General features: G+C 40.5%; 2 protein-coding genes and 4 non-coding genes across 12 annotated transcripts in view; 5 read left to right on the top strand and 1 right to left on the bottom strand.

The window, feature by feature from the left end:
- Positions 1–6818: 6818 nt before the first annotated feature.
- On the top strand, positions 6819–13084 carry EIF4A2 (eukaryotic translation initiation factor 4A2). Of its 3 annotated transcripts, none has more exons than XR_002084038.2 (12): positions 6819–6941; positions 7745–7790; positions 7877–8009; positions 8290–8429; positions 9227–9395; positions 9506–9615; positions 9816–9959; positions 10257–10394; positions 10641–10730; positions 10952–11031; positions 11468–11574; positions 12285–12400. XR_002084038.2 is itself a non-coding variant. In XM_019463452.2 (11 exons), exons 1-11 carry the CDS (start codon positions 6913–6915, stop codon positions 12427–12429), a joined length of 1224 nt encoding a protein of 407 aa, XP_019318997.1. In that variant the 5' UTR covers positions 6820–6912; the 3' UTR covers positions 12430–13084. The 3 variants fall into 3 exon arrangements, 1 of the variants encoding a protein (XP_019318997.1); XR_002084037.2 differs by having other exon boundaries at positions 11468–11578; positions 12285–12399; XM_019463452.2 differs by lacking the exon at positions 11468–11574 and having other exon boundaries at positions 6820–6941; positions 12285–13084.
- On the top strand, positions 8120–8188 carry LOC128777534 (small nucleolar RNA SNORD2). The gene has a single exon (XR_008422778.1). It is a non-coding gene; the product is annotated as a small nucleolar RNA SNORD2 (small nucleolar RNA).
- Positions 10006–10181, top strand: LOC128777529 (small nucleolar RNA SNORA81). The gene has a single exon (XR_008422773.1). It is a non-coding gene; the product is annotated as a small nucleolar RNA SNORA81 (small nucleolar RNA).
- On the top strand, positions 10447–10578 carry LOC128777501 (small nucleolar RNA SNORA63). The gene has a single exon (XR_008422748.1). It is a non-coding gene; the product is annotated as a small nucleolar RNA SNORA63 (small nucleolar RNA).
- LOC128777511 (small nucleolar RNA SNORA4) lies at positions 10757–10896 on the top strand. The gene has a single exon (XR_008422756.1). It is a non-coding gene; the product is annotated as a small nucleolar RNA SNORA4 (small nucleolar RNA).
- RFC4 (replication factor C subunit 4) overlaps positions 12833–21924 on the bottom strand; it is a 32761-nt gene continuing 23669 nt past the window's right edge. For all 5 annotated transcript variants that reach the window (XM_053903554.1, XM_019463456.2, XM_019463455.2 and 2 more), the window contains 8 exons: positions 20934–21013; positions 18555–18674; positions 15969–16112; positions 15657–15777; positions 14861–14986; positions 13509–13589; positions 13311–13427; positions 12833–13230 (listed from right to left, as the gene is read on the bottom strand). In XM_053903554.1, the coding sequence (XP_053759529.1) occupies positions 13135–13230; positions 13311–13427; positions 13509–13589; positions 14861–14986; positions 15657–15777; positions 15969–16112; positions 18555–18674; positions 20934–21013 (885 nt within the window). In that variant the 3' untranslated portion in view covers positions 12833–13134. The remainder of the gene's footprint in view (positions 13231–13310; positions 13428–13508; positions 13590–14860; positions 14987–15656; positions 15778–15968; positions 16113–18554; positions 18675–20933; positions 21014–21924) is intronic.

The following is a 21924-nucleotide window of genomic DNA, read 5'->3' as shown; positions in this document are numbered from 1 at the left end:
ACAGAATGGGAGAAGATATTTGCAAATGACATATCAGGTAAAGGGTTAGTATCCAAAATCTACAAAGAACTCATCAAACTCTGTGCCTGAAAAACAAATAATCCAGTGAAGAAATGGGCAAAAGACAAGAATAGACACTTCTCCAAAGAAGACATCCAGATGGCCAACCAACACATGAAAAAATGCTCAACATCACTCATCATCAGGGAAATACAAATCAAAACCACAATGAAATACCACCTCACACCTGTCAGAATGGCTAACATTAACAACTCAGGCAACAACAGATGTTGGCAAGGATGTGGAGAAAGAGGATCTCTTTTGCATGGCTGGTGGCAATGCAAGCTGGTGCAGCCACTCTGGAAAACAGTATGGAGGTTCCTCAAAAAATTAAAAATAGAACTACCCTATGACCCAGCAATTGCACTACTAGGCATTTATCCACGGGATACAGCTGTGCTGTTTCGAAGGGACACATGCACCCCCATGTTTATAGCAGCACTCCCAACAGTAGCCAAAGTATGGAAGGAGCCCAAATGTCCATCGATGGATGAATGGATAAAGAAGATGTGGTATATATATATACAATGGAGTATTACTCGGCAATCAAAATGAATGAAATCTTGCCATTTGCAACTACGTGGATGGAACTGGAGGGTATTATGCTAAGTGAAATTAATCAGGGAAAGACAAAAATCATATGACTTCACTCATGTGAAGACTTTAAGAGACGAAACAGATGGACCTAAGGGAAGGGAAACAAAAATAATATAAAAACAGGGAGGGGGACAAAACAGAAGAGACTCAAAAATATGGAGAACAAACTGAGGGTTACTGGCGGGGCTGGGGGAGGGGGAGGGGCTAAACGGGGAAGGGGCACTAAGGAATCTACTCCTGAACGTATTGTTGCACTATATGCCAACTAATTTGGATGTACATTTTAAAACCTAAAAAATAAAATTAAAAAAAATGAAAGTCAAAATACATTGTACAGAATGGTACTGCATTTATTGAAAAATATCTGTGTGTAAGTGGATCCAGACAGTTCAAACACGTGTTGCTCAAGGGTCAACTGTACTTTGTCAGATATGTGGTTTCCAGATATTTTCTCCCATGCTGTAGCTTGTCTTTTCATCCCTTTAACAGAGTATTTCAGGGAGCAAAGGTTTTCTTTCCTTGCATGAGGTCGAGACTGGGCTGCCTGTCTACCGGGCACCGGGGACCAGTAGCTGGGGGGTCGGGCTTCCACCTGGGCCAGGGACGGTCCTTCCTGAACACCTGCCTCCCTGCAGCCCCATCCCGAGTCTGGCTTTCAGTGGGAGCACACGGAGCATGAAATGGAAGAGGTGGGCAGGATGATGGGGCAGAAGACGAAGGAAGAAAAGGAGAAAAGGAAGGAAAAAAAGGAGCTGGAGGGGAGAATGTCACCCGAGAAGACCCAGGAACAGATTCTGAAGTTGCCAGAGAAGCTTTGCCCCCCCCCCCCCCCCCAAGAAGAGAAGCACCAGCTTTTTCTGCAGCTCAAGAAAAAGGAATTTTCCCACGAGGGAGAAACAGGGAGGCCCGGGGAGCAGAGCACCCTGACCACTGCATCAGCTCTGTGTACGAGCAGAGCTGGACGGTCAGGCCAGAGCTCACCTCCTCAGCCTGGGAAGACACAGCCAGCCGGGCGCCCTCAGGGCAGACGACCGCCAAACAGGTGTTGGGACCCCAAGTACTTACCAGCCAGAGCCGCGTGGGCTCAGCGGCTGCTTTTGTAGGGACCCCAGAGCCACGGGCAATTCCGCAGCCCGGGCAGTGCCTATGGGAGTGCTCGTCCCGCACCCGACTGAAGGCCCACGCAGCCCACCCACAGTGCTGGCGAGCAGCTCAGAGCATGTGAGCAGCACGTCCCCGCGGGGCGAGGCCGGTCTCGATCCGGCCACCGCCTGACGCCACGCACGGCCGCTTTCAGACCACCCAGACATGGGAGGCAAGAGCAAAAACCCAGGGAACTCACATGTCCGTCTCAAGGTTTCCAGCCAGCCTGCCCTCTTGTCCACCTCTCAGCCTTCTTGTGTCTGCTATATCCACAACGTCCGGGGGTTTTAGTTGTGCTTTGTGGGAGAAATAGGGAAAAGTGTGTCTACTGCATCTTCTTAGAAGAGAAAAGTGGACCTCATTGGTTTTCAATGGCTAAGTAATGTGCATGGCCTACAACTCATTAACCAGTCTCCTTTTGATAGACATTTAGACCGTTCCTAGGTTTTTTGCTATTAAAATAATGACGAAAGGAATAGATGTTCTCCTTCTTTGCGGGGGGGGGGGGGGGAGAGCGGGAAATGGGGAGAGGGCAGGGCAGATTCTGGGTTCTTGTGCTATTATACACAGAGGCTAAAATTCCCAACGGGAATTGTTGGGTCAAGGGACATGTGCATTTTAATTCACCATATTGTCAAAATATCCTCAAAAAATGTTTCACTAAACTCCCACCAACAGAAGAGTATGTGTTTTTCTATTGAGTATTGTCAAATTTTCTAATCTTTGATCACCTGATTGAGAAATGTTCTCTTAAGCTGTTTTTGTGTGCTTATTTTCCTTTCTTGGTAGGACTCAAAGTGAGAAGGGTGCCTTTTTCATTTTCTTGTTGTCTGCAAGGACCTGGCCCCAGGCTACATACCATAATAGTTATCTGTTAATAGTTTTAGCACTTCCAATAAAGGATTAGAGCTGGTCATACAGAATTCTGGCCAAGTCTCATGACTTCAAATAACACACAAAACTTCAACAGGCTTTACAAGCAGGTGTTTTTCAAAATGTCTGTAGATGAACCTGAATCAGAATCACTTGGGGGTAACGGGAACTCTAACACCACACATCTCCTGTTATGATGGACTCAAGAGGATGCTTTGCCACCTAGATGTAATATTCTTGCCAAAAAATGGTGACACTGAATCTAGTAAGGAGGGAACAATCAGACACATTCAAAGTGTGAGACATTCTAAAACAAAGAAACAAAACCAAACAGGTCTGGAATCTTCAAAAACTGAATGTGCTAGAAGACAGGAAACACAGCCACACTAGATTAATGAGGTCACAAGAAATGCAAGCCAATCCACATACACATATACTATATATATATATATATATATATATATATATATATATATAATGTATATTTATATATATAGAATATATATTAGAATTTCTTTTTTTAGGTTTATTTATTTTGAAAGGGAGGCAGTGCGCATTCACGTGTGTGCATGTGCAGGCGTGCAAGAGCGGGGGAGGGGCAGAGAGAGAGAGAGAGAAAGAGAGAGAATACCAGGCTCCATGCTGTCAGCACAGAGCCTGACTTGGGGCTTGAACTCACGAACCGCGAGATCATAACCTGAGCTGAAATTAAGCGTCAGATGCTTAACCGACTGAGTCACCCAGGCACCCCTGTGGTAGAATTTCTGATGAGAAAATCCCTTCTCCAAAGGGGGGTACTGTTCTAGATGAAAACAGACTAAAGAGACTGGGTCACTAAATATAATGGTTAACCCTTGATCGAGTCCTAGATTTTATTTTTAAGGCTATAAAGTACATTATGGGGACATTTGAGAAATGATGAATATTGATAGCTTTGTAGGTGTTATTGTAATAGCAAACTTGGGGGATATAATATTTCTGTAGTTTTATAGAAGAATATATTTTTAGGATGTAGTGCTGAAGTATTAGGAGTCAAGTGTCACTACTATGCCTAAAACTTCAGAAAGTTCAGAAAAAACTCAAAAGACAACAAATATAGTAAACGGTTAACAGTTGGTAAGTGCGAGAAACATTTGGTGTTCATTACTGTAATCTTGCAACTCTTCTTTAGTTTTCAAGATTTTCAAAATAAAAAGCTGGCCCTACCTCAGATCAGATCTGAATCTTGGTGGGAGGGCAGCACCCATTTGTATCTGCATTTCAAGTAGATCTTCCCATTGATTTTTATGTATACTGCAGTTTTAGATGTACTGATTTGAAGTACAATAATGTGTTTTTATTTTAGTCTTTATGAAGGTAGAGCTAAAAAAACAACAACAACAACAAACAAAAAAACCCAACCCTCCATATCTTGGTTACACAATAGAATTTAAGGATGTTGGGTTAACAGATTTAAACCCAGTCTTTTTCCACATTCCCTTCTGTGGTCCTCTTAATTTTCTCCATCTCCTTCAACTCTCTTAATCTTTACTTATCTTTATGCACAGTGTTTTCAAAGTTATTGTGAAGATTGTGTCAGTGAGGGCTGCCCTCTAAATTGCTGCAGTGGACACCGCCTATATTCAGGTAGAATCTAGCCTCTTATTTCCTCCAGCAACTGAATAATAAAGAGGTAAGTAGCACCACTGTCCCTATCCAGCTCAAAGCAATTCTTCTTAAACACTTAAATGACCGATGTAGGGACAGCACGTATTATGTGGTGTGTTTACCAAATAATAAATGACATTCACAAGTAATAAACTGGTGAAAGATCCAAAGCATGTGCCTTAACAAACTTACGCATATCGATAGCTTGTCAGGACACTGCTTTAAATGCGTAACTATCACCTAAGATCAACAGATGGACTTGAAATAATGTGGGAACCTCAAAAGAATACCTGGTACTTTCTGTAAGGAGCCATCACCATCAACATAAAGCCTACTGTTTTGAAGGTTCTGTTGTTGTACTGACAAATTCGTACTAACTCCTGGATTTCCTCTGGTGAACAGTGGCTTACAATTGCTAGCTGGATTTAGAATGGTCAGTTGAGGCTACTGAAGAGTATACATGGCCTCACATGATCCGGGGTAGCAAAGAAGCAGGTGCAGTTGACTTTGAGAAGGCTATCTAATTTTAGATCTCAGGTAAGTAGAAAGTTTATCATAACCATAAAAGAATATGCTCTCTGTTGGTATACAAACTTTGTTAATATGTATATTTCGGATCTTTAACTCACTTATTACTTAGTGGTATTTGGTAACCACATGCAAATGTTCCGTAAGCACAGCATTTATTAGAAATACATTGTAACGCTGCAGGCACTGTGGCTTTGGCTTTTGACTGTGGATTTTTACTGGATTTTTGATTGGGACGCTTCCCCCCCCCCCCTTTTTTTTTTTTTTACCTTGAAACCTCTTTAGCACTTGTGATCTAAACCAGAATCTAACCTTTATTTATTTATTTTTTAAAAAGAGATTCTGGAAATCCTCCACAGCATGTAACAGTAGCGCTAAATCTAAAGTAAACACTCAACAATTAGGTGTTAACTGTTGATTGATTTCACCCTGTGATTCATTGGTTTCACCCTAAGGACTCAAGTGAGACTAAATGGTTGGTCATTTTTCTGATTTAGTATTTCCTTGGGTTTCTTATATCCCCGGAGAGTTTTAGGTTTTAGATGAGACAGTAAGGACCTTTGACCCATTCTCAGAAAATGTCTGGCATTACCTCAAATCTGAATTTGATCATTATTACAGGGGGATGGGTAAGGAGCAGCAGCCCTAAACTGGGGCCCAAGTCTACTTTGTCATCTTGGTATTAGCTTTAGTCACAGTTTCTGGCACGCCAGTAATTTTCAAATAAATTTTTTGGAAAAAAATATATTCAGAATTAACTATCATATACAGATAAAATTAAGAGTCAGTTTTTCTCGTTAGCTGACTTTAGGTGGTTGTCTGAATTAATGAGGAAATGTTTCCCTTGACAATATCTTGCAGTGTGGGTAGCATTTTAAAGTTAAATGACTAAATACATTGATTTTTTTTTTTTTTTTCAACAGGCCTGGGTTAGGGCTACGGTTGCAAATCTCTGGGGCTTAAAGAATCAAGCAGTTTATTTAAGCAGCAAGGGTTGTACTGCTCTCACTTTCCATTAATTCAACATGCATTAGGTATTAAACAACTAGAGTTCAAAGCCTTTTGAAAAAACAAAAACAAAAAGACCAACATAGACTAGAATCAAAAATCTATCTAGTCCCCAAGGGGCACGGAGCTGTAGCTGCCGGAAGCGTCCATTTACATTCCTGCATCACAGGAAAATTACTCGTTCCTTAGCTGTCAAGCATTTGCAAAAGTTCTGTGATTTTATCGGGCATTCCTCACACGTTAAAATTACTGTTATTTTAAAAAGAGAACGAGAGAAGACCAGAGGCAACATGAGAACAGAGTTGCCTACTCCAGAGACATTTGTAAACGACACTATACAGTTTTTTCCCGCTTGGCACAATGCACTCCGGTGCACCGGGTTTTCTGGGACGAGCTGGGTGGCCGACATCTTCCCTCGCAGGAAGTTTCACACTTTTAAGATCTGAATAGATGTTCAGCGCTCAGCTAGCGGCCAGAAGGCTCTTCACGGTCGAGTTGAACAGCGGCGGGAGGCGGCGGAAGAACCCGAACCCCTCCTCCCCACGCCCCAGGTGCAGAGCGGGGCCGTGCCCCAGTCGCGGGCCCCGAGCGCCGGCGGCGGACGGCGAGCTCGGCCCCACTGGCCCGCGGGGAAACGCCGGCTGCCCAGCACGCAACCGCCCCAGGCTTCCGCCTCCCGGTCCCGCTCGGCTCCCCCGGCCGTCTCTGCTTCAGGGACGCGGAAACCCCGTAGGAGCGGGGCGGGCCGGGAGCTTGGTTTGGCCACCCCTTGCTGCAATATTCTTCCGCCGCAAGGCAAAGAGTCCCAACCTTCCCCCAAGGTCCTGGGATTTCCAGCGGCCCTGTAAGATCCAGAAATCACTAAATTTGGATTTTCCCACCCACTTGCTTAGGATATTTTCTGAGGTAAGGACCCCAGGATCACAATTTGGTGGATGACCGAAGAGCGACAAGAAAATTCCTCCGCAGAAAACGGGTTCCGGCCGCGAGCCTATAAAAAACGGGTGGCGCGGTACCGCTGTCTTTCCAGTCGGGCGCTGAGTGTTTTTTCGGATCATGTCTGGTGGCTCCGCGGATTATAACAGGTATGGCGCTTTCTCGGTGGTGGTAGTTTGTGGTGAAGGTCATATGACGCGAGCGGACAGTGTAATGGACGGCGTGGGGCAGGGAGCTCTGGGTTCATGGGCGTTTCCTTGGGGTGCAGTACCCCCCTGCCCTTCGAGAAGCTTCCATGATGGGTAAGGCCTGGGTTGTGGGGTGACTAGGGTACAAAAACGGAGTGGTGTTGGGAGGGTGTCTTCTCTCCTCCCGAAGACGCTTTGAAACCGCGGCCGGTTTCCCTGCCACGGGGCCACGTTTAAAGGGGTGGCGCAGTCCGCAGTCGGTACACTGTAACGGGCCCGAAAGCTTTATTGGCGGCGGATGGCGCGAGTTGTAGTGCTCGACTTTGGGTGGGGTGGGGGGAAGGGTGACAGCGGCGCCTGCTCGCCACCACCACAAGACGGCTGGGACCGCGCCGGCAACGGGGTCCCTGCGAACCGTTGGCACAGCTCTTGCCAGGCCTCGGCCCGCGTCAATCACCCCGGCTTGCGCAGTGTAAGGGGCGGAGCTCAGCGCGTGGAGCTCTCGCGAGACGGTCTGCCGCCGAGACGGCAGCGCCCGGCGGTCGGGCCTGGGGGGGAAGGGCCGCCGTCCGTGGGGCCTTTCCGGGCGTCCCCTATTCCCGGCCTTCGGACAGGCGCGCACGGGCCCTCTTGTGCTTTAGAGAGTGTACACGTGCAGGGGAGGGTAGCCCGAGGAGGCCGCCTAGAATAGGGCTGTCCCTTGGTGTGCCCCTGAGAAGACGTGGGAAAGGGAAGTTCTCTAACTGCAGTATTCTCGTCGGCAGAGAACATGGAGGCCCAGAGGGAATGGACCCCGATGGTGTCATCGAGGTAAGGAATGTGTGTGGATTTTGAAACGGTGGAAAGGTGAGCCGGTTCATCCCACTTACTCGGTCTTTTTTATATGTAACTTACAGAGCAACTGGAATGAGATTGTTGATAACTTTGACGATATGAATTTAAAGGAGTCTCTTCTTCGGGGCATCTATGCTTACGGTTTTGAGAAGCCTTCAGCTATTCAGCAGAGAGCTATTATTCCTTGTATTAAAGGTAAAAGAACTAGTTAGCACTTGATAGGAATGAATTAACTGTTCTACATAGACCTGGACCATAAAAGGGAAAATAACTTCTGGGGGACTAGCACCTGTTTGTATTCCTTAAAGTGAAATGATGGCAATCATCTTTCGGGACTGACCTGAAATGAAGAGAATGCTCATTGCTGATCACTTGATGATTTGGGCATAATTAATGTTCCAAACGGAATACATGGTGTGAACTAGAAGTGGCGGTTTGATGTGGGATCGGTAAATATGTATCCTACTTTTTTTAGGGTATGATGTGATTGCTCAAGCTCAGTCAGGTACTGGCAAGACAGCCACATTTGCTATTTCCATCCTGCAACAGTTGGAGATTGAGTTCAAGGAGACCCAAGCACTAGTATTGGCCCCCACCAGAGAACTGGCTCAACAGGTATTGATAGTGTAGTTCGAAAAAACTGCTTGCGTGTTGCATAGGTTTCAGGTTTCACAACTGTGAAGAATTTAAAACTTAGTGTAAATCGGTCCTATTAGAGCCCTCCTTTTAATTGTCCATGCATGCAGGGAGTTGTTGAAAGTTCAACATAGGAACTGGGTGTGCAGGTATGGTTTGCAAGGTTGTGTAAGAGGTTTGAGAAACCAAAGTTTTCTTTTCAGGGTGGACTAGGTCTGTTCCCATTTTGAAGTTTGAATGCAGTTGTGCAACATGAAAACTGCAGTGACATGTTCTTTGACTGTCTCAGTAGTTTGTGATGCATCTGTTGCATGCTATGTTTTCAAAGCTCACTGCTATATTGGCTTTGAAGTAAAACCTTGCTAATAAAACTAGGCTTTATTAAGGTCAAAATGACAAATTCCAGTACTTGGGGAAAACTTAAGTATCCACATGTTGTCCTAGATGTAATTGCAGAGATCATTCCACTGTTCCACTATTTACCCCTTCCTACACAATGAAGAGCAATGTAGGAAATGATTGAACTCAGATCTTTTAATTAACATAGCTGGTATCTGGGGCAACAAGATTCCAAGTTTGACAAGGCATAAGGAAGACACCTTAAGGGAATTTTTTCAGGAAGCTGTTAGATCAGTCTGCATTTTAAGCTTGGAAGTAGTTAAGTGCTGTGCATGCATAGAAGCTATTTGCAGACCAGATATTTGCCATTGTGCTTTGGAATTTTTAGTCACAGCCTATAATTCTGCTGCATAATAACTAAGGGTATTGGCTTTTAGATCCAAAAGGTAATTCTGGCCCTTGGAGACTATATGGGAGCAACTTGTCATGCCTGCATTGGTGGAACCAATGTTCGGAATGAAATGCAAAAACTGCAGGCTGAAGCACCACACATTGTTGTTGGTACACCAGGAAGAGTGTTTGATATGTTAAACAGAAGATACCTTTGTAAGTATTGTTGATTGAATATAATTTGTTTTTGCTATTACAAATTAAAATTTGCAATCCTATTCTTACCAATCTAGAGCTGATAGTATGTATGGCTTTGTCTTTGTCAGCTCCAAAATGGATCAAGATGTTTGTTTTGGATGAGGCAGATGAAATGTTGAGCCGAGGGTTTAAGGATCAAATCTATGAGATTTTCCAAAAATTAAATACGAGTATTCAGGTGAGCTTTAATTTTACTCCCTCTCCTATAGTAGTTGGGACTTTGGTTAATGCAGGTTGCAGTACAATTGAAATGTTGGTCTTTTCCCTTAAAGCAATTGGTGCAGAACTGTAACACAGTTTCATTGTGAGGCTGGTCTGTTTTTTGAGTATTGTGAAAGTTTGTTATTTGTGCAGTAACATAAACATGGTCTTTTTAAGGTTGTGTTGCTTTCTGCCACAATGCCAACTGATGTGTTGGAAGTGACCAAAAAATTCATGAGAGATCCAATTCGAATTCTGGTGAAAAAGGAAGAATTGACCCTTGAAGGAATCAAACAGTTTTATATTAATGTTGAAAGAGAGGTAATGTATCTAATTACTAGACATTAAGATGTAGTTTTTTTTTTTAACCTTCTTGTATAAGCACTGTGCTAAAATTACAGAACCTAAGATTGTCTTAGTTTCTGTAGTAATGCTAGCAGAGTACACACAAGAAGAAAAATAACTGCACTAGATTGTAAAGACTGGGGTGGACCTCTTTCTTAATGTCCAGTGTCCTTTGTCTTAAGATTTGGTGCTATATGTATTAGGCCTAACAATGAATTTCTCATGGGAGTTGGAAACTAGATTTTAATAACTGTTAACTTTGAAATATTGTAGGAATGGAAGTTGGATACACTTTGTGACTTGTACGAGACCCTGACGATTACTCAGGCTGTTATTTTTCTTAATACAAGGCGCAAGGTGGACTGGCTCACTGAGAAAATGCACGCCAGGGACTTCACAGTTTCTGCTCTGGTAAGAGGTGTTGTAACCTAGCAGTGATAATTACAGTGTTGTATTTTCATTAAAGCAGGATTTAGACTACAATATAGCTGTTAAGTGCTGTGTTGTCGTTCCCCCTGCTCAAAATAAAGTTGTTTCTTAACTATACCTGTCTGCTATACTCCTGTAGCAGCCAGGGACGCTTGGTCTCATACATGTCAATAAAGTTAAATATTGGTTTGACTGGTGATTCTTGAATTAAGGTTTGTTAATTTGCAGCATGGTGACATGGACCAGAAGGAAAGAGATGTTATCATGAGGGAATTTCGATCAGGGTCAAGCCGCGTTCTGATCACTACTGACTTGTTGGTAAGTCTCTTACTGTTCTGTTTAATCTACCAAAAGTTTGTTTTGGGGGGAAGGTTTTTTAATAACCTTTACCAACTTGGGCTCTTTGGGAGAATAAAGAAAAGACCACACTCCACAGTGGGCTATACCACTTAACATAGTTCACTACTATTTTGTGGCCTACATTACATAGCTGTGTGGGGTTTTTTTTTTGAGTTGAACATTATATTACTGTATTTCAGGCTCGTGGGATTGATGTGCAACAAGTGTCATTGGTTATAAACTATGATCTACCTACCAATCGTGAAAACTATATTCACAGGTGAGTAGGTGGCATCTTGACTGCATTGGGAAAAGGAATTCATGTATGGCTTTTCTACTGACTGATTTATTTGAAAGGTAACTTCAAATCAGGGAAGTAAAAAGACTTAGTAACTTGGTAAGGTGTAACTAAAATTGTACTTGGGAAGATTGGTCATCTTACAGTGGGAAAACAGTTGTAAATGTTGCCCAAATTGTGGACTTAATACATACAAATCTGGTTGTTTAGATCTGTTGGTCTTAGCTTATTTTTGAGTTTTTAGTGAAGTTCCTGTGTCCATGTGCTTTCTCGATGATTCCTCTGTAGTTGGGATTTTCTTGGTGTTGTCTGGTAGCAATTTGAGCAGTCCCTGGTTTAGTTATAGTGGCTTTATCCCTAAGTAAATTGAACTGTACTTTGTTATATGATGTAAAAAAAGACTTTTTAAAAAATACAGGAGTCGATAGCAGCAGTTGATGACGAGATGGCGCTCAGAAACGGCGTTGACGTAATTTAGGACGTGGAATCATAAGCGAAACAGCACACTGTTTGAATAAAGAGCGAGTCGGTATTTATATTTGTTTTTCTTTTGTCATGATTATTTGATATTTTTAAGTTGCTCCAGCCAAGGCATTTTGTATGTTAGTCTAGTAGGTGGTTTGTGTTGTCTGGTTTCTATCAGGAAGGTAGAAAGCTGTTTTGGAGGTAAACACGTTTTGAGTAATTTGAGTTACAACGTGTGAAACTGAGCAAAAAAGCAGTGATAAGTTTGGGTTACCATACCAAATGCTTGTTTTCCCACTGGAAAAAGTTGTGAGTTTTAGGCAGTAGTTAACCTTGCAGCATTTGTATTTACAGTTTACAGTTCCAGAGGTGCGTCGAAATGGATTACATAACTGTTCTTTTTGTTTTATCCCTGGTGTTTACATCTGTCCCAGGCTGACATCTGCTCTTGGCTGGCCCACTTTGGTATGGGCTTTAATTTCACTACCCCAAACACAATACTGCCATCTGCTTTAAAAGTAGTGCTCAAGACACCTGATAAAATCTCATTTTGCAGCCAGACAAGCCTTGAATCCTTTTGGCACTAACTGCAAAGGAAGATTTTTTTCTCTAGATATTGATTAGCAGCTAGTGCTCCAATTAGAAGCACGAACTATAACCTTGTTAAGTAAACAGCAGCTGATGGTTAACAAGTGGATCATCATGTTCAGTAGTTCATTTGAATTTGAGAAGAAACATTCTAATTGCTGATTTTTTTTTTTCTTACACAGAATTGGCAGAGGGGGTCGATTTGGGAGGAAAGGTGTGGCTATAAACTTTGTTACTGAAGAAGACAAGAGGATTCTTCGTGACATTGAGACTTTCTACAATACTACAGTGGAGGAAATGCCAATGAATGTGGCTGACCTTATTTAATTCCTGGGATGAGATAGTTTTGAATGCAGTGCTCGCTGTTGCTGAATAGGCGATCACAACGTGCATTGTGCTTCTTTCTTTGGGAATATTTGAATCTTGTCTCAATGCTCATAACGGATCAGAAATACAGATTTTGATAGCAAAGCGACTTTAGTCGTGAGCTCTTGTGAGGAGAAAGGCATTGGCTTTATCCTCTTTAGAGTTAGACTGTTGGGGTTGGGTATAAAAGATGGGGTCTGTAAAATCTTTCTTTCTTAGAAATTTATTTCCTAGTTCTGTAGAAATGGTTGTATTAGATGTTCTCTATCATTTAATAATATACTTGTGGACTAAAAGATATAAGTGCTGTATAAAATCAGCCAATTATGTTAAACTAGCATATCTGCCTTTATTGTGTTTGTCATTAGCCTGAATAGAAAGGCCTTTAAAATTGATTTTTTTTTTTTTTTTAGAAAGCATTTGAATGCATTTTGTTTGGTATTGTATTTATTCAATAAAGTATTTAATTAGTGCTAAGTGTGAACTGGACCCTGTTGCTAAGCCCCAGCAAGCAATCATATCCTAGGTAGGGTTAAACCCCCAGTAATTAAAATTGCCATATTGCACATGTCTTAATGAAGTTTGAATGTTAAATAAATTGTATATTCACTTTAAAGGTGTTTTGGTTATTTTATTTGTGTAAGTTTTAAACATCTTACGAACATTTCAGCAATTCTGAGTTAACTGCTGCATCACAGTAGCACAGAGGCTGATCAGTTGTAGATGTTCATCAGCACCATCCGCTAAGCACTTGTCTACTTCCTACAAGAAAATTAAAGGTTAGTAAAATTTCCCTTGGAGTTCCACATTTTGCTGAAGTGTGCAAACAGGTGCCTACTTACAGCAAGTTTTTCTGTCATGATGGATTTCTGTTTGTCGGAAAGGTTCTCGTTTTCTACAACCACATCATGAAGTTGATTTACAAGCTGAGTGGCTGCATGGCCCTCATCTATTAAATTCTGCAACAGGAAAGTACAGCATTTGGGGTGATTCTTTTAAGTTTTCCCTTCCCCATAGTTATGAGTGAAGTGATGACTTACTTTTACCACACCTTCTAGTTTGTCAAAAGAGCCACTCTGACATGCAGCAAATAGTCCATCGATGGTCTCAGCTGGTATTACCTAAAAAGGTTATAAGGTTTGGTTTCTGGGTCTGAACATGCCTGAACCCACTTTTCTCTCAGGCCTGGGTAGGGTAGTTCATTGTATGCAAAAAGACGTCCTGTGGCATGGGATGTAGAGCTGTTAACCTTAACTAAACCCATGCAGAGCTGGAAAGCCCCTTTATGGCTTCTATCCTGAACTCCAGATACATGATCCAGACACATGATGATAGGGAGCTGAGTTTTCCATATGGCCCTGGCCTTTTACCCTGTGTTGGACCACCTTAAATTAGTCCAGTCACTATTCTATATCCACGGTGATGCATTTTGCTTTCAAAAATCCCTTAATGTCTGAAGTCTACAAAATTTCCTTTGCTCCTGATAGCTTCAAGTTTGAGCCCATGATGAAACAAGAATAGCTGATCTGGGCAGTGGGTGAACAGCTAAAAATTGTCCCTACTGGCTGCTGTCATACCCCAGTGGCTCAAATGAGCCAAGTAGTTTAAAAAAGACTTTAAAGGAGAGTGCCCCCACCCCTTTCCAAACAAAGATGCTACTAATAAGAGACTGCTCTCAGAAGGCCCAAAGTACCCAGAAAATTAAAGGCAACTAATGCCATCAATTTCATTACGGCACTGAAAAATACCTTTGGGAACTTAAGTTTTGAAAGTAGTAGCAGTAGTAATCCTAGTAGAGATGAACCCTGACAAATGATTTCTGTAAGTAGGATATTGCCCCTCTATATATGTATGACCTTTTGTCCAGAAGAGATTTGTCAGAACAGGGATAGCTGTTAAATCTATTTTAATGCCACATCCCTGAAGTGTTGTGATGCTTCCAGGTTGTTCCCTTATTACACGGTTTCTAGCACAGTACTTGGCACATGCTATAACCTAATAACCCCAAGACTCCTATTAAAAATCCCTATTGTGATGTTAAGAAGGTAGGAGGCTGTTGGGAGGTTGATTAGGTCCTGAGGGTGAAACCCCCATGAATGGGATTAGTGCCCTTATAAAAGACCTTTCTGCCAGGGGAGGATGCAGTGAGTCTAGTCCACAAACTAGAGTCTAGGCACTAAGAAGTTAGTTCTCACCAGATACTCCATACATAATATTTGACCTCAGACTGCCCAGCCTCTAGAATTGTGAAATTCTGTTTATAAGCCACTCAGCCTATGGGATTTTGCTAAAGCTGCCCAAATGGAATAAACCAGCACATATTAAGCATTCTGTATATATTTGATGAAAATTTTCTAAAAGCCACAAAGCCAACTAAAAATTTCAATCTTACCCCAGCAATGTCTGTGATCACCTTCTCTGTGATCTCCTTTCCACCTGTTAATCGAGTAGCACTTTGAAGAAATGTAATAGCTTTTCTTAAGTCTCCTTCTGACACTTTAACAAGATAAGCTATTCCCTAGGAAAAAAAAAAAAATTTTTTTTTTTTACCAGTGATGGACAGCCAATTATGACTTTTGGCTTTAATAAAGGAAAGTGGAAAAACACTATGTTTTAGCCTAGAGTTAATGGGGAAAAATGTATTTTCATTTTTAGGGGAATATTATCAGTCCTATAAAATGGCAGAATTCATGAAGGACAGCATCAGTCCAATAGAAGGATATAGATCTTTTGCCTCTGAAAGAAATTTGCAGAGACAGAGATGTTCCACACTTCGAACCCTATTTTCTATTTAATACATGAAGCAAAAACGATTCAAATTATGGTTAAATTCTGTTAAAATGAATTAGGCCTATATAGTCTCTTTCTGTACCTGAATTTCATCACCAAATTTGCTCCTGAAGTGAAACATGAGCTAGGACACTAAAATCTTGTCATTATGCAGAGATTTTTTGCAGAATTTGTGTCAGGTGTATGAAATCTGCCCCAGTTCTGGGTCTCTGAAATATAATAAACTTCTCATAGTAACAAGAATGCTGAAGCTATAATTCCTTGACATTCCAACTGTCACTCTTTTAGCTTAACTTTGCCTAAAGGTATCAGAAATTAAAGCAACACATTTGATGCTTTCAGGACCTTTTTACATGAATTCATCAAAGGAATTAGTAATTGCAATAATTAGGAATTACCTCATTGCTAATTTTGACATGTTCTTTATCAGCAATGTCTAGTAATCGCTGCTGTTGAATTTTATCTGACAGTGGTTTGAAGCGGAATTTAGAACATCTAGAGGTCAGAGGTTCAATTATTCTGTAAAATATTGGGGAAAAGAAAGTCAGTGTCTAAAGAATTTCCCCCCAAAGACCTTTTTATCAAGAACAAATCAAGATGTGATAGAGGAGAAATTACTGTAGCCTTGAAACATTTAAAGTTTTTTTCTCCCTAATTGGAGTTATCAAAATAAGGCTGCCTAGCATCTATCTTCAGGGCAATACACATACCGACTGACATAGTTACAGATGAGACAGAATCGGGTGGTTTTAGACTCCTTCTCCATAGTACGTCGTAAAGCTGCCTGAGCAGCCGAGGTCATAGAATCTGCTTCATCCAGAATCACAATCTTAAAAGGTGGACATGGCTTCCCACTGATTCAGAGAAACAGGAGTTATAATTCACATATCACCACCACAATCTACTTTTAGAATATTCTCATGGTCCCCCAAAAAAACCCCATGCCCACTAGGAGTCACTTCTCCCAACTCTCCCAGCCATAGGCAATCATGGATCTCTACTTTCTCTCTCCACAGATGTGCATATTCTAGACATTTCATATAAATGGAATAATATGTTGTCTTTTGTGATTGGCTTCTTTCACTTAGCATGCTTTCAAGGTTCATTCATTTTGTTGCGTCATTACTTCATTCCTTTTTATGGCTAAATAATATGGCAAAGGGATATACCACAGTTTATTCGGTCATTCATAAGTTAATGGATATTTGGATTTTCCCATGTTTTGACTATTGTAAATAATACTGCTATGAACATTTTTGTACATGTTTTGAACAGACCTATTTTTTCATTTCTTGTGGCTATATACCTAGGATTGGAATTGCTGGGTCATCTGGTAAATCTATGTTTAACTTTTAAAGGACCCACCAAAGTACTTTCAAAATGTTTGTACATTATAGTCATTATAGTCAGCAAAGTATAAGGGTTCCAATTTCTTAACATTCTTACCAATATGAATTATTTTCTTTTTGATAACAACCATCCAAGTATGTGTAAAGTGGTATCTCATCATGGTTTCCATTTGCATTTCTCTGTGGCTAATGATGTTGATGAGCATGTTTTCACATGCTTACTGGCCATTTGTATAGTAGTCCCCCCCCCTTATCCACAGGGAGTACATTCCAAGACCCTGCTGGATGCCTGAAGCCCGGGATAGTACACCAAACAGCATATAAAAAAATATATATACCATGTATTTTCCTATTCACACATACCCCCTATATACTTACCTATGAAAAAGTTCAATTTATAAATCAGGCATAGGAAAAGATGAACAATAATGTAATTAATAATGAAATAGAACAATTACAATTATAGTGTAATAAAATTTATGTGAACATGGTCTCAGAATATCTTATGAGACTGTACTAACCCTTCTTGTGATCATGTGAGATGGTAAAATGCCTATGTGATGAGATGAAGTGATGTCAGGCTACTAATGACCTTCTGAGGATTATGTCAGAAGGTAGATCATTTGTTTCTGTACTTCAGCTGAGTGCAGGCAAATGAAACCACAGAAACAATATATAATGGGGGGGGGGGGGCGGGGGGAGAACTACTGTATCTTCTTTGGTGTAAGATCTATTCAGTTCCTTTGCCTTTTAAACTGGGTTTTCTTTTTATCATTAAAATGTAAGAGTTCTTTATATATTTTTGATCTAAGTCCCTTATCAAATACAGGATTTATATGCATTGTCAGGCCAAGGTAGATATCAAAAATCACTTTCTACAAATTCTTAAATATGCTCAGATACAAATTTAAATATATACCAGCTTCCAAAAATTTTATCTTGGTACTTTGCCATCTAAACAGTATAAGTAGCTGACTAAACATCACTGTTTAACTCAGGGCAGTCCTATTTAAATTATTAATAATACCTCCTCTTTTAGTCTAAAAGTGTCTGAGTTTGGACAAGAACTTATATGGTCACCCTAAGTATGAAATATACACTGAAGCTTAAGATACCTGAAATTTTTTTCAAATAACACAGTAACAAAAAAATGGATTTTTTATTATGAGTGTACCACCAAACTATCAAATTTGATTAATACTCCTTAGACAAAACATCAGTTAAAAACTCTTGACAGTAAACAATTTAAAATTAGTTATTATAATAGAAAGGTCACTTGGTGGGTTTAAATAATTTAGATAATTGGGCACCTGGCTGGCTCAGTCAGCAGAGAATATAACTCAATCTTGGAGTTGTAAGTTCGAGCCCTACAGGGTGTAGAGATTACTTAAAAAAATAAAATCTTAAAAAAAGATATGATCCAAGGAGTTGGACAAGGGTGCCTGGGTGGCTCAGTCGGTTAAGCTTCCGACTTCAGCTCAGGTCATGATCTCACGGTCCTTGAGTTGGAGCCCCGCATTGGGCTTTGTGCTGACAGCTCAGAGCCTGGAGCCTGCTTCGGATTCTGTGTCTCCTTCTCTCTCTGCCCCTCCCCCACTTGTGCTCTGTCTCTCTCAAAAATAAACATTAAAAAAAATTAAAAAAGAAGGGGCACCTGGGTGGCTCAGTCAGTTAGGCATCCGACTTCAGCTCAGGTCATGATCTCACAGTCTGTGAGTTCCAGCCCCGCGTCGGGCTCTGTGCTGACAGCTCGGAGCCTGGCGCCTACTTCAGATTCTGTGTCTCCCTCTCTCTGACCCTCCCCTTTCATGTTCTGTCTCTGTCTCAAAAATAAACATAAGAAAAATTTTTAAAAAAATTAAAAAAGAAAAAGGAGTTGGACATTTGGCAGAGAAGTATTTTACATGCAATGACATGGGATGAAGAAGGGAAAGTGAGCTTACTTACTCTGAACGACTTCCTGACACAGTTAATTGAGCAAAATTCTTCACTTTTTCTCTAACAACCTGTATTCCACGTTCATCAGATGCATTTAATTCAAGAACTCTCAATCGAAACAACTCAGGCCTATGTCAAAATGAAACAAATATGAAACATCATACAGCATATAAATAACCAAGGTTTAAACTACATTTTAAAAATGGCACATTTTGAAGTAGTTTAAAATCCACCTAGTAAACACTATAGATAGAAGGCACACAATCACTTTTATATTTTTTCTTTTGCATGGACATAGGTTTTTTTTTCCATGGAGTTTAAAAAGCAGATGGGGAAAAAAAAAGATGGTATCACATAATTTATAACATTTTAAATCAATTTTTCACTTAGGATTATATCATGAACATCTTGCCATATTATCAGAACCACCGTAAATATCATTTTAAAAAAAAGTTTTTAACGTTTATTCATCTTTTGAGACAGAGAATAGAGCACAAGCTGGGGAGGGGCAGAGAGAGAGGGAGATAGAATTCAAAGCAGGCTCCAGGCTCTGAGCTCTCAGCACAGAGCCCAACGTGGGGCTCGAACTAACCGACCGCGAGATCATGACCTGAGTAAGTCGGACGCTTAACTGACTGAGCCACCCAGGCGCCCCATAAATACCATTTTAAAAGCTTTATGATGTTCTATCCTATGACTGTACCATTTGCTTAATTTATTGTTGGACATCTAGATAGTTTTAAATATGTTCAATTTTAAATACTGCTGCAATAGAGCATATTTTCGATTATTTCCATAAGGTGGCTTTCTATCAGGGCTATTACTGAATTAATACATGAAGTTTTTCTTAAGTGAGTTTTTAAAAAAATTCTTAAAGGTAGTTCACCAGGGGTGCCTGGGTGACTTAGTCGGTTAAGTGTCCAACTTCAGCTCAGGTCATGATCTCATGGTTTGGTTCGTGAGTTTGAGCCCCGCATTGGGCTTCTGCTGTCAGCACAGAAGCGCACTTCAGATCCTCTGTCCCCTGCCCCTCCCCTGCTCACGTGTGCTCTCAAATTCTCTCTCTAGAAAATAAATATTAAAAAAAAAAGTAGCTCACCATAGGACCATCTGAGAAATCAGAAGAAAATTAAAAGAACAATTAAAACACCCTGCCACACCAGTGTTTTGAAAATGGGTTCCCCTTTTTCATTATACATATTTTTTAATTAAAAAAGAGTTGGGATTTAGTCTTCTCTTTATTTTTCCTAAACAGCATGAGATCCTAGGCATTTTTCTTTGGGCATAAACACACAAAGCTCTGTGTATATATTTTCTATTTTAAAACTACATATACTATGAAATGTGGAATTCATAATTAAAGTTCTTTTAGTTCTATAAGGACATTATTTTTAAGAGGATATTTTAAAAGTTATATAATTTGGATTGACCTCTCAAAAAACTAACAAAGTACTTAAGTTCATTATGACTACATTGCTAAGGCTGGTTCAGTTTGGACTGGAGTTGTGGAATAATCCAAATAACTTTTATAATTTCCTTGAGAAACAAAAGTTGCTGTCAAATAAATAAAATATTAGGTTCACAGCAGCTTCCCCATTTTTCTTCCTTCACATTTCACATAGTTCCTTCACATTAGTTCACATAGAACTAATTATCTCTACATATTTGGTGCTTTCAGAGGCACCTGATTATTTTTACGTGTAGGATTTCAGATGTACCCTTTGACCTTATGCTTGATACAAAAACTGTGGAGAAATCCAAGGGCTGCTCTAAAATGGTTGGCTAAGCCAAGACAGTCAATCCAGAAAGAAGAATCTAAGAAATTGGCTCACAGATTTCCTGGTGTTCCTGGACTCCTACTGCATCAACTACCACATACTGTGCTCACTCAAGATACTTGAGGGCAAGGAGCTGGCCTAGTTACTCCAGAGGCAACGATGGAAAGGCCTGAGCCAGAAGAAACTCTGGAAGGGGTGGTGTGGGTCAGTAGCATCAGACACAGCAGATTCTATCACACAAGGACATAGATGCGAACACACCATTAACAGACTGAGGTGAGTACTGGCATGATTGAAGAAAGATAGGATAGGTCCTCTGGGCTCCAAAAATCATAATGAAAAAGTTCAAGTGATGAAAAATCATGACGCTACTGTGTTGTAGTACATTCCAGCATCTGAATAAGGTTCAAAATGAAGATTACAAAAGATGTAGCCGAGCTTATTTATTGGAAGGGAAGAACTTGAAATGGGCCTGCTGAATTAATAAAAAAATACAGAAATAAAAACAAAGCCAATAACCATGCAGAGAAACCAAATATAAATTTTTAGAGAAAGAAAAGCAGAGATTTTTGGTGTCAAGGCCTTTTTAAACAGAGAGATTTGAACTTACCCAAAAAGCTCTCTAGCTGCTGCCAGAATAGTGGATGTTTTTCCAGTTCCAGGTGGCCCATAAAACAAGAGATTAGGGAGCTGTAGAAGTTAAATTTCATTTTTTAAAAACTGTATTCTGGCACAAATAGATGAAAATGATGACTGAAAATGTCTATGGAACAGTGCAATGACTTCCCTAATAGTGCACATATCTGAATACAAATATTTCTTCATATAACCAGTATCACAGTATTAGCAGTTGTAAATCCTGCTTTTTCTTTTTTCAGGTAATACTGTACTTTCTTCCAAAATGTCTAATATCTTAAGCTGAATCCATATTTATGACTGCTCTATTCCCAATATACTTAAGTGAAGCTTTCAAAGCTGGAATTAGGAACTTTTTTTTTTTTTTAAAGATTACATTTCTTAAGTAATCTCTACACTCAGTGTGGGGCTTAAACTCACAACCAACCCTGAGATCAAGAGTCTCACACTCCACCAACTGAGCCAGCTAGGCACCCCAAAACTGGAATCTCAGGCTTCTTTCAGTGCCCTATCCCACCCCTTTGCTCAGGATTGGGCAAGATTTTATATTTTATAAACATGTCAGTTGCTTCAAAGAGGAAATGGACCAAAGGAGAACCTGGATTTGGCTAATACTGAGGAAAAAGGAATGAAAAAGACTCATCAGGGCTCTCGATAATGTTCCAAGAATAGGAGAAAAAAAAAAACAAAAACAAAAAACATTTATTAAGTGCTAGGTAGTACTCTATACCATGATTATATACTGTGTAGGGATGCCCAATATATCAGGGAGAATTAATTAGAGGAAGAAAGGATTAAACTAAATCACTAGTTATCTTTTTGTATACCTTAAATCCTGTTAGCTTGGCTCATATCAAGCACACAATCTGTGGTACAGACTGATAAATCTACAAAAATCTAATGAGCTGTTACAAAACTGCATTCTTCAGTACATCCTTTCACATACAGAAATCACCGCACATAGG

This window comes from Panthera pardus, unplaced genomic scaffold (genome assembly GCF_024362965.1).
Source record: "Panthera pardus isolate Hobbes unplaced genomic scaffold, ASM2436296v1 HiC_scaffold_16, whole genome shotgun sequence".
Taxonomy (NCBI): Eukaryota; Metazoa; Chordata; class Mammalia; order Carnivora; family Felidae; genus Panthera; species Panthera pardus.
The sequence above is the reverse complement of the archived record's forward strand: the minus strand, read 5'-3'. Positions and strand labels throughout refer to the sequence as shown.

Excerpts from the sequence above, each read along its gene's own strand:
- EIF4A2 (XM_019463452.2), top strand. The coding sequence starts at position 6,913 with ATGTCTGGTGGCTCCGCGGATTATAACAG. Across the intron at positions 7,791-7,876 it reads ACCCCGATGGTGTCATCGAG|AGCAACTGGAATGAGATTGT; the intron begins GTAAGGAATGTG and ends TGTAACTTACAG. Across the intron at positions 10,731-10,951 it reads TGATCACTACTGACTTGTTG|GCTCGTGGGATTGATGTGCA; the intron begins GTAAGTCTCTTA and ends ACTGTATTTCAG.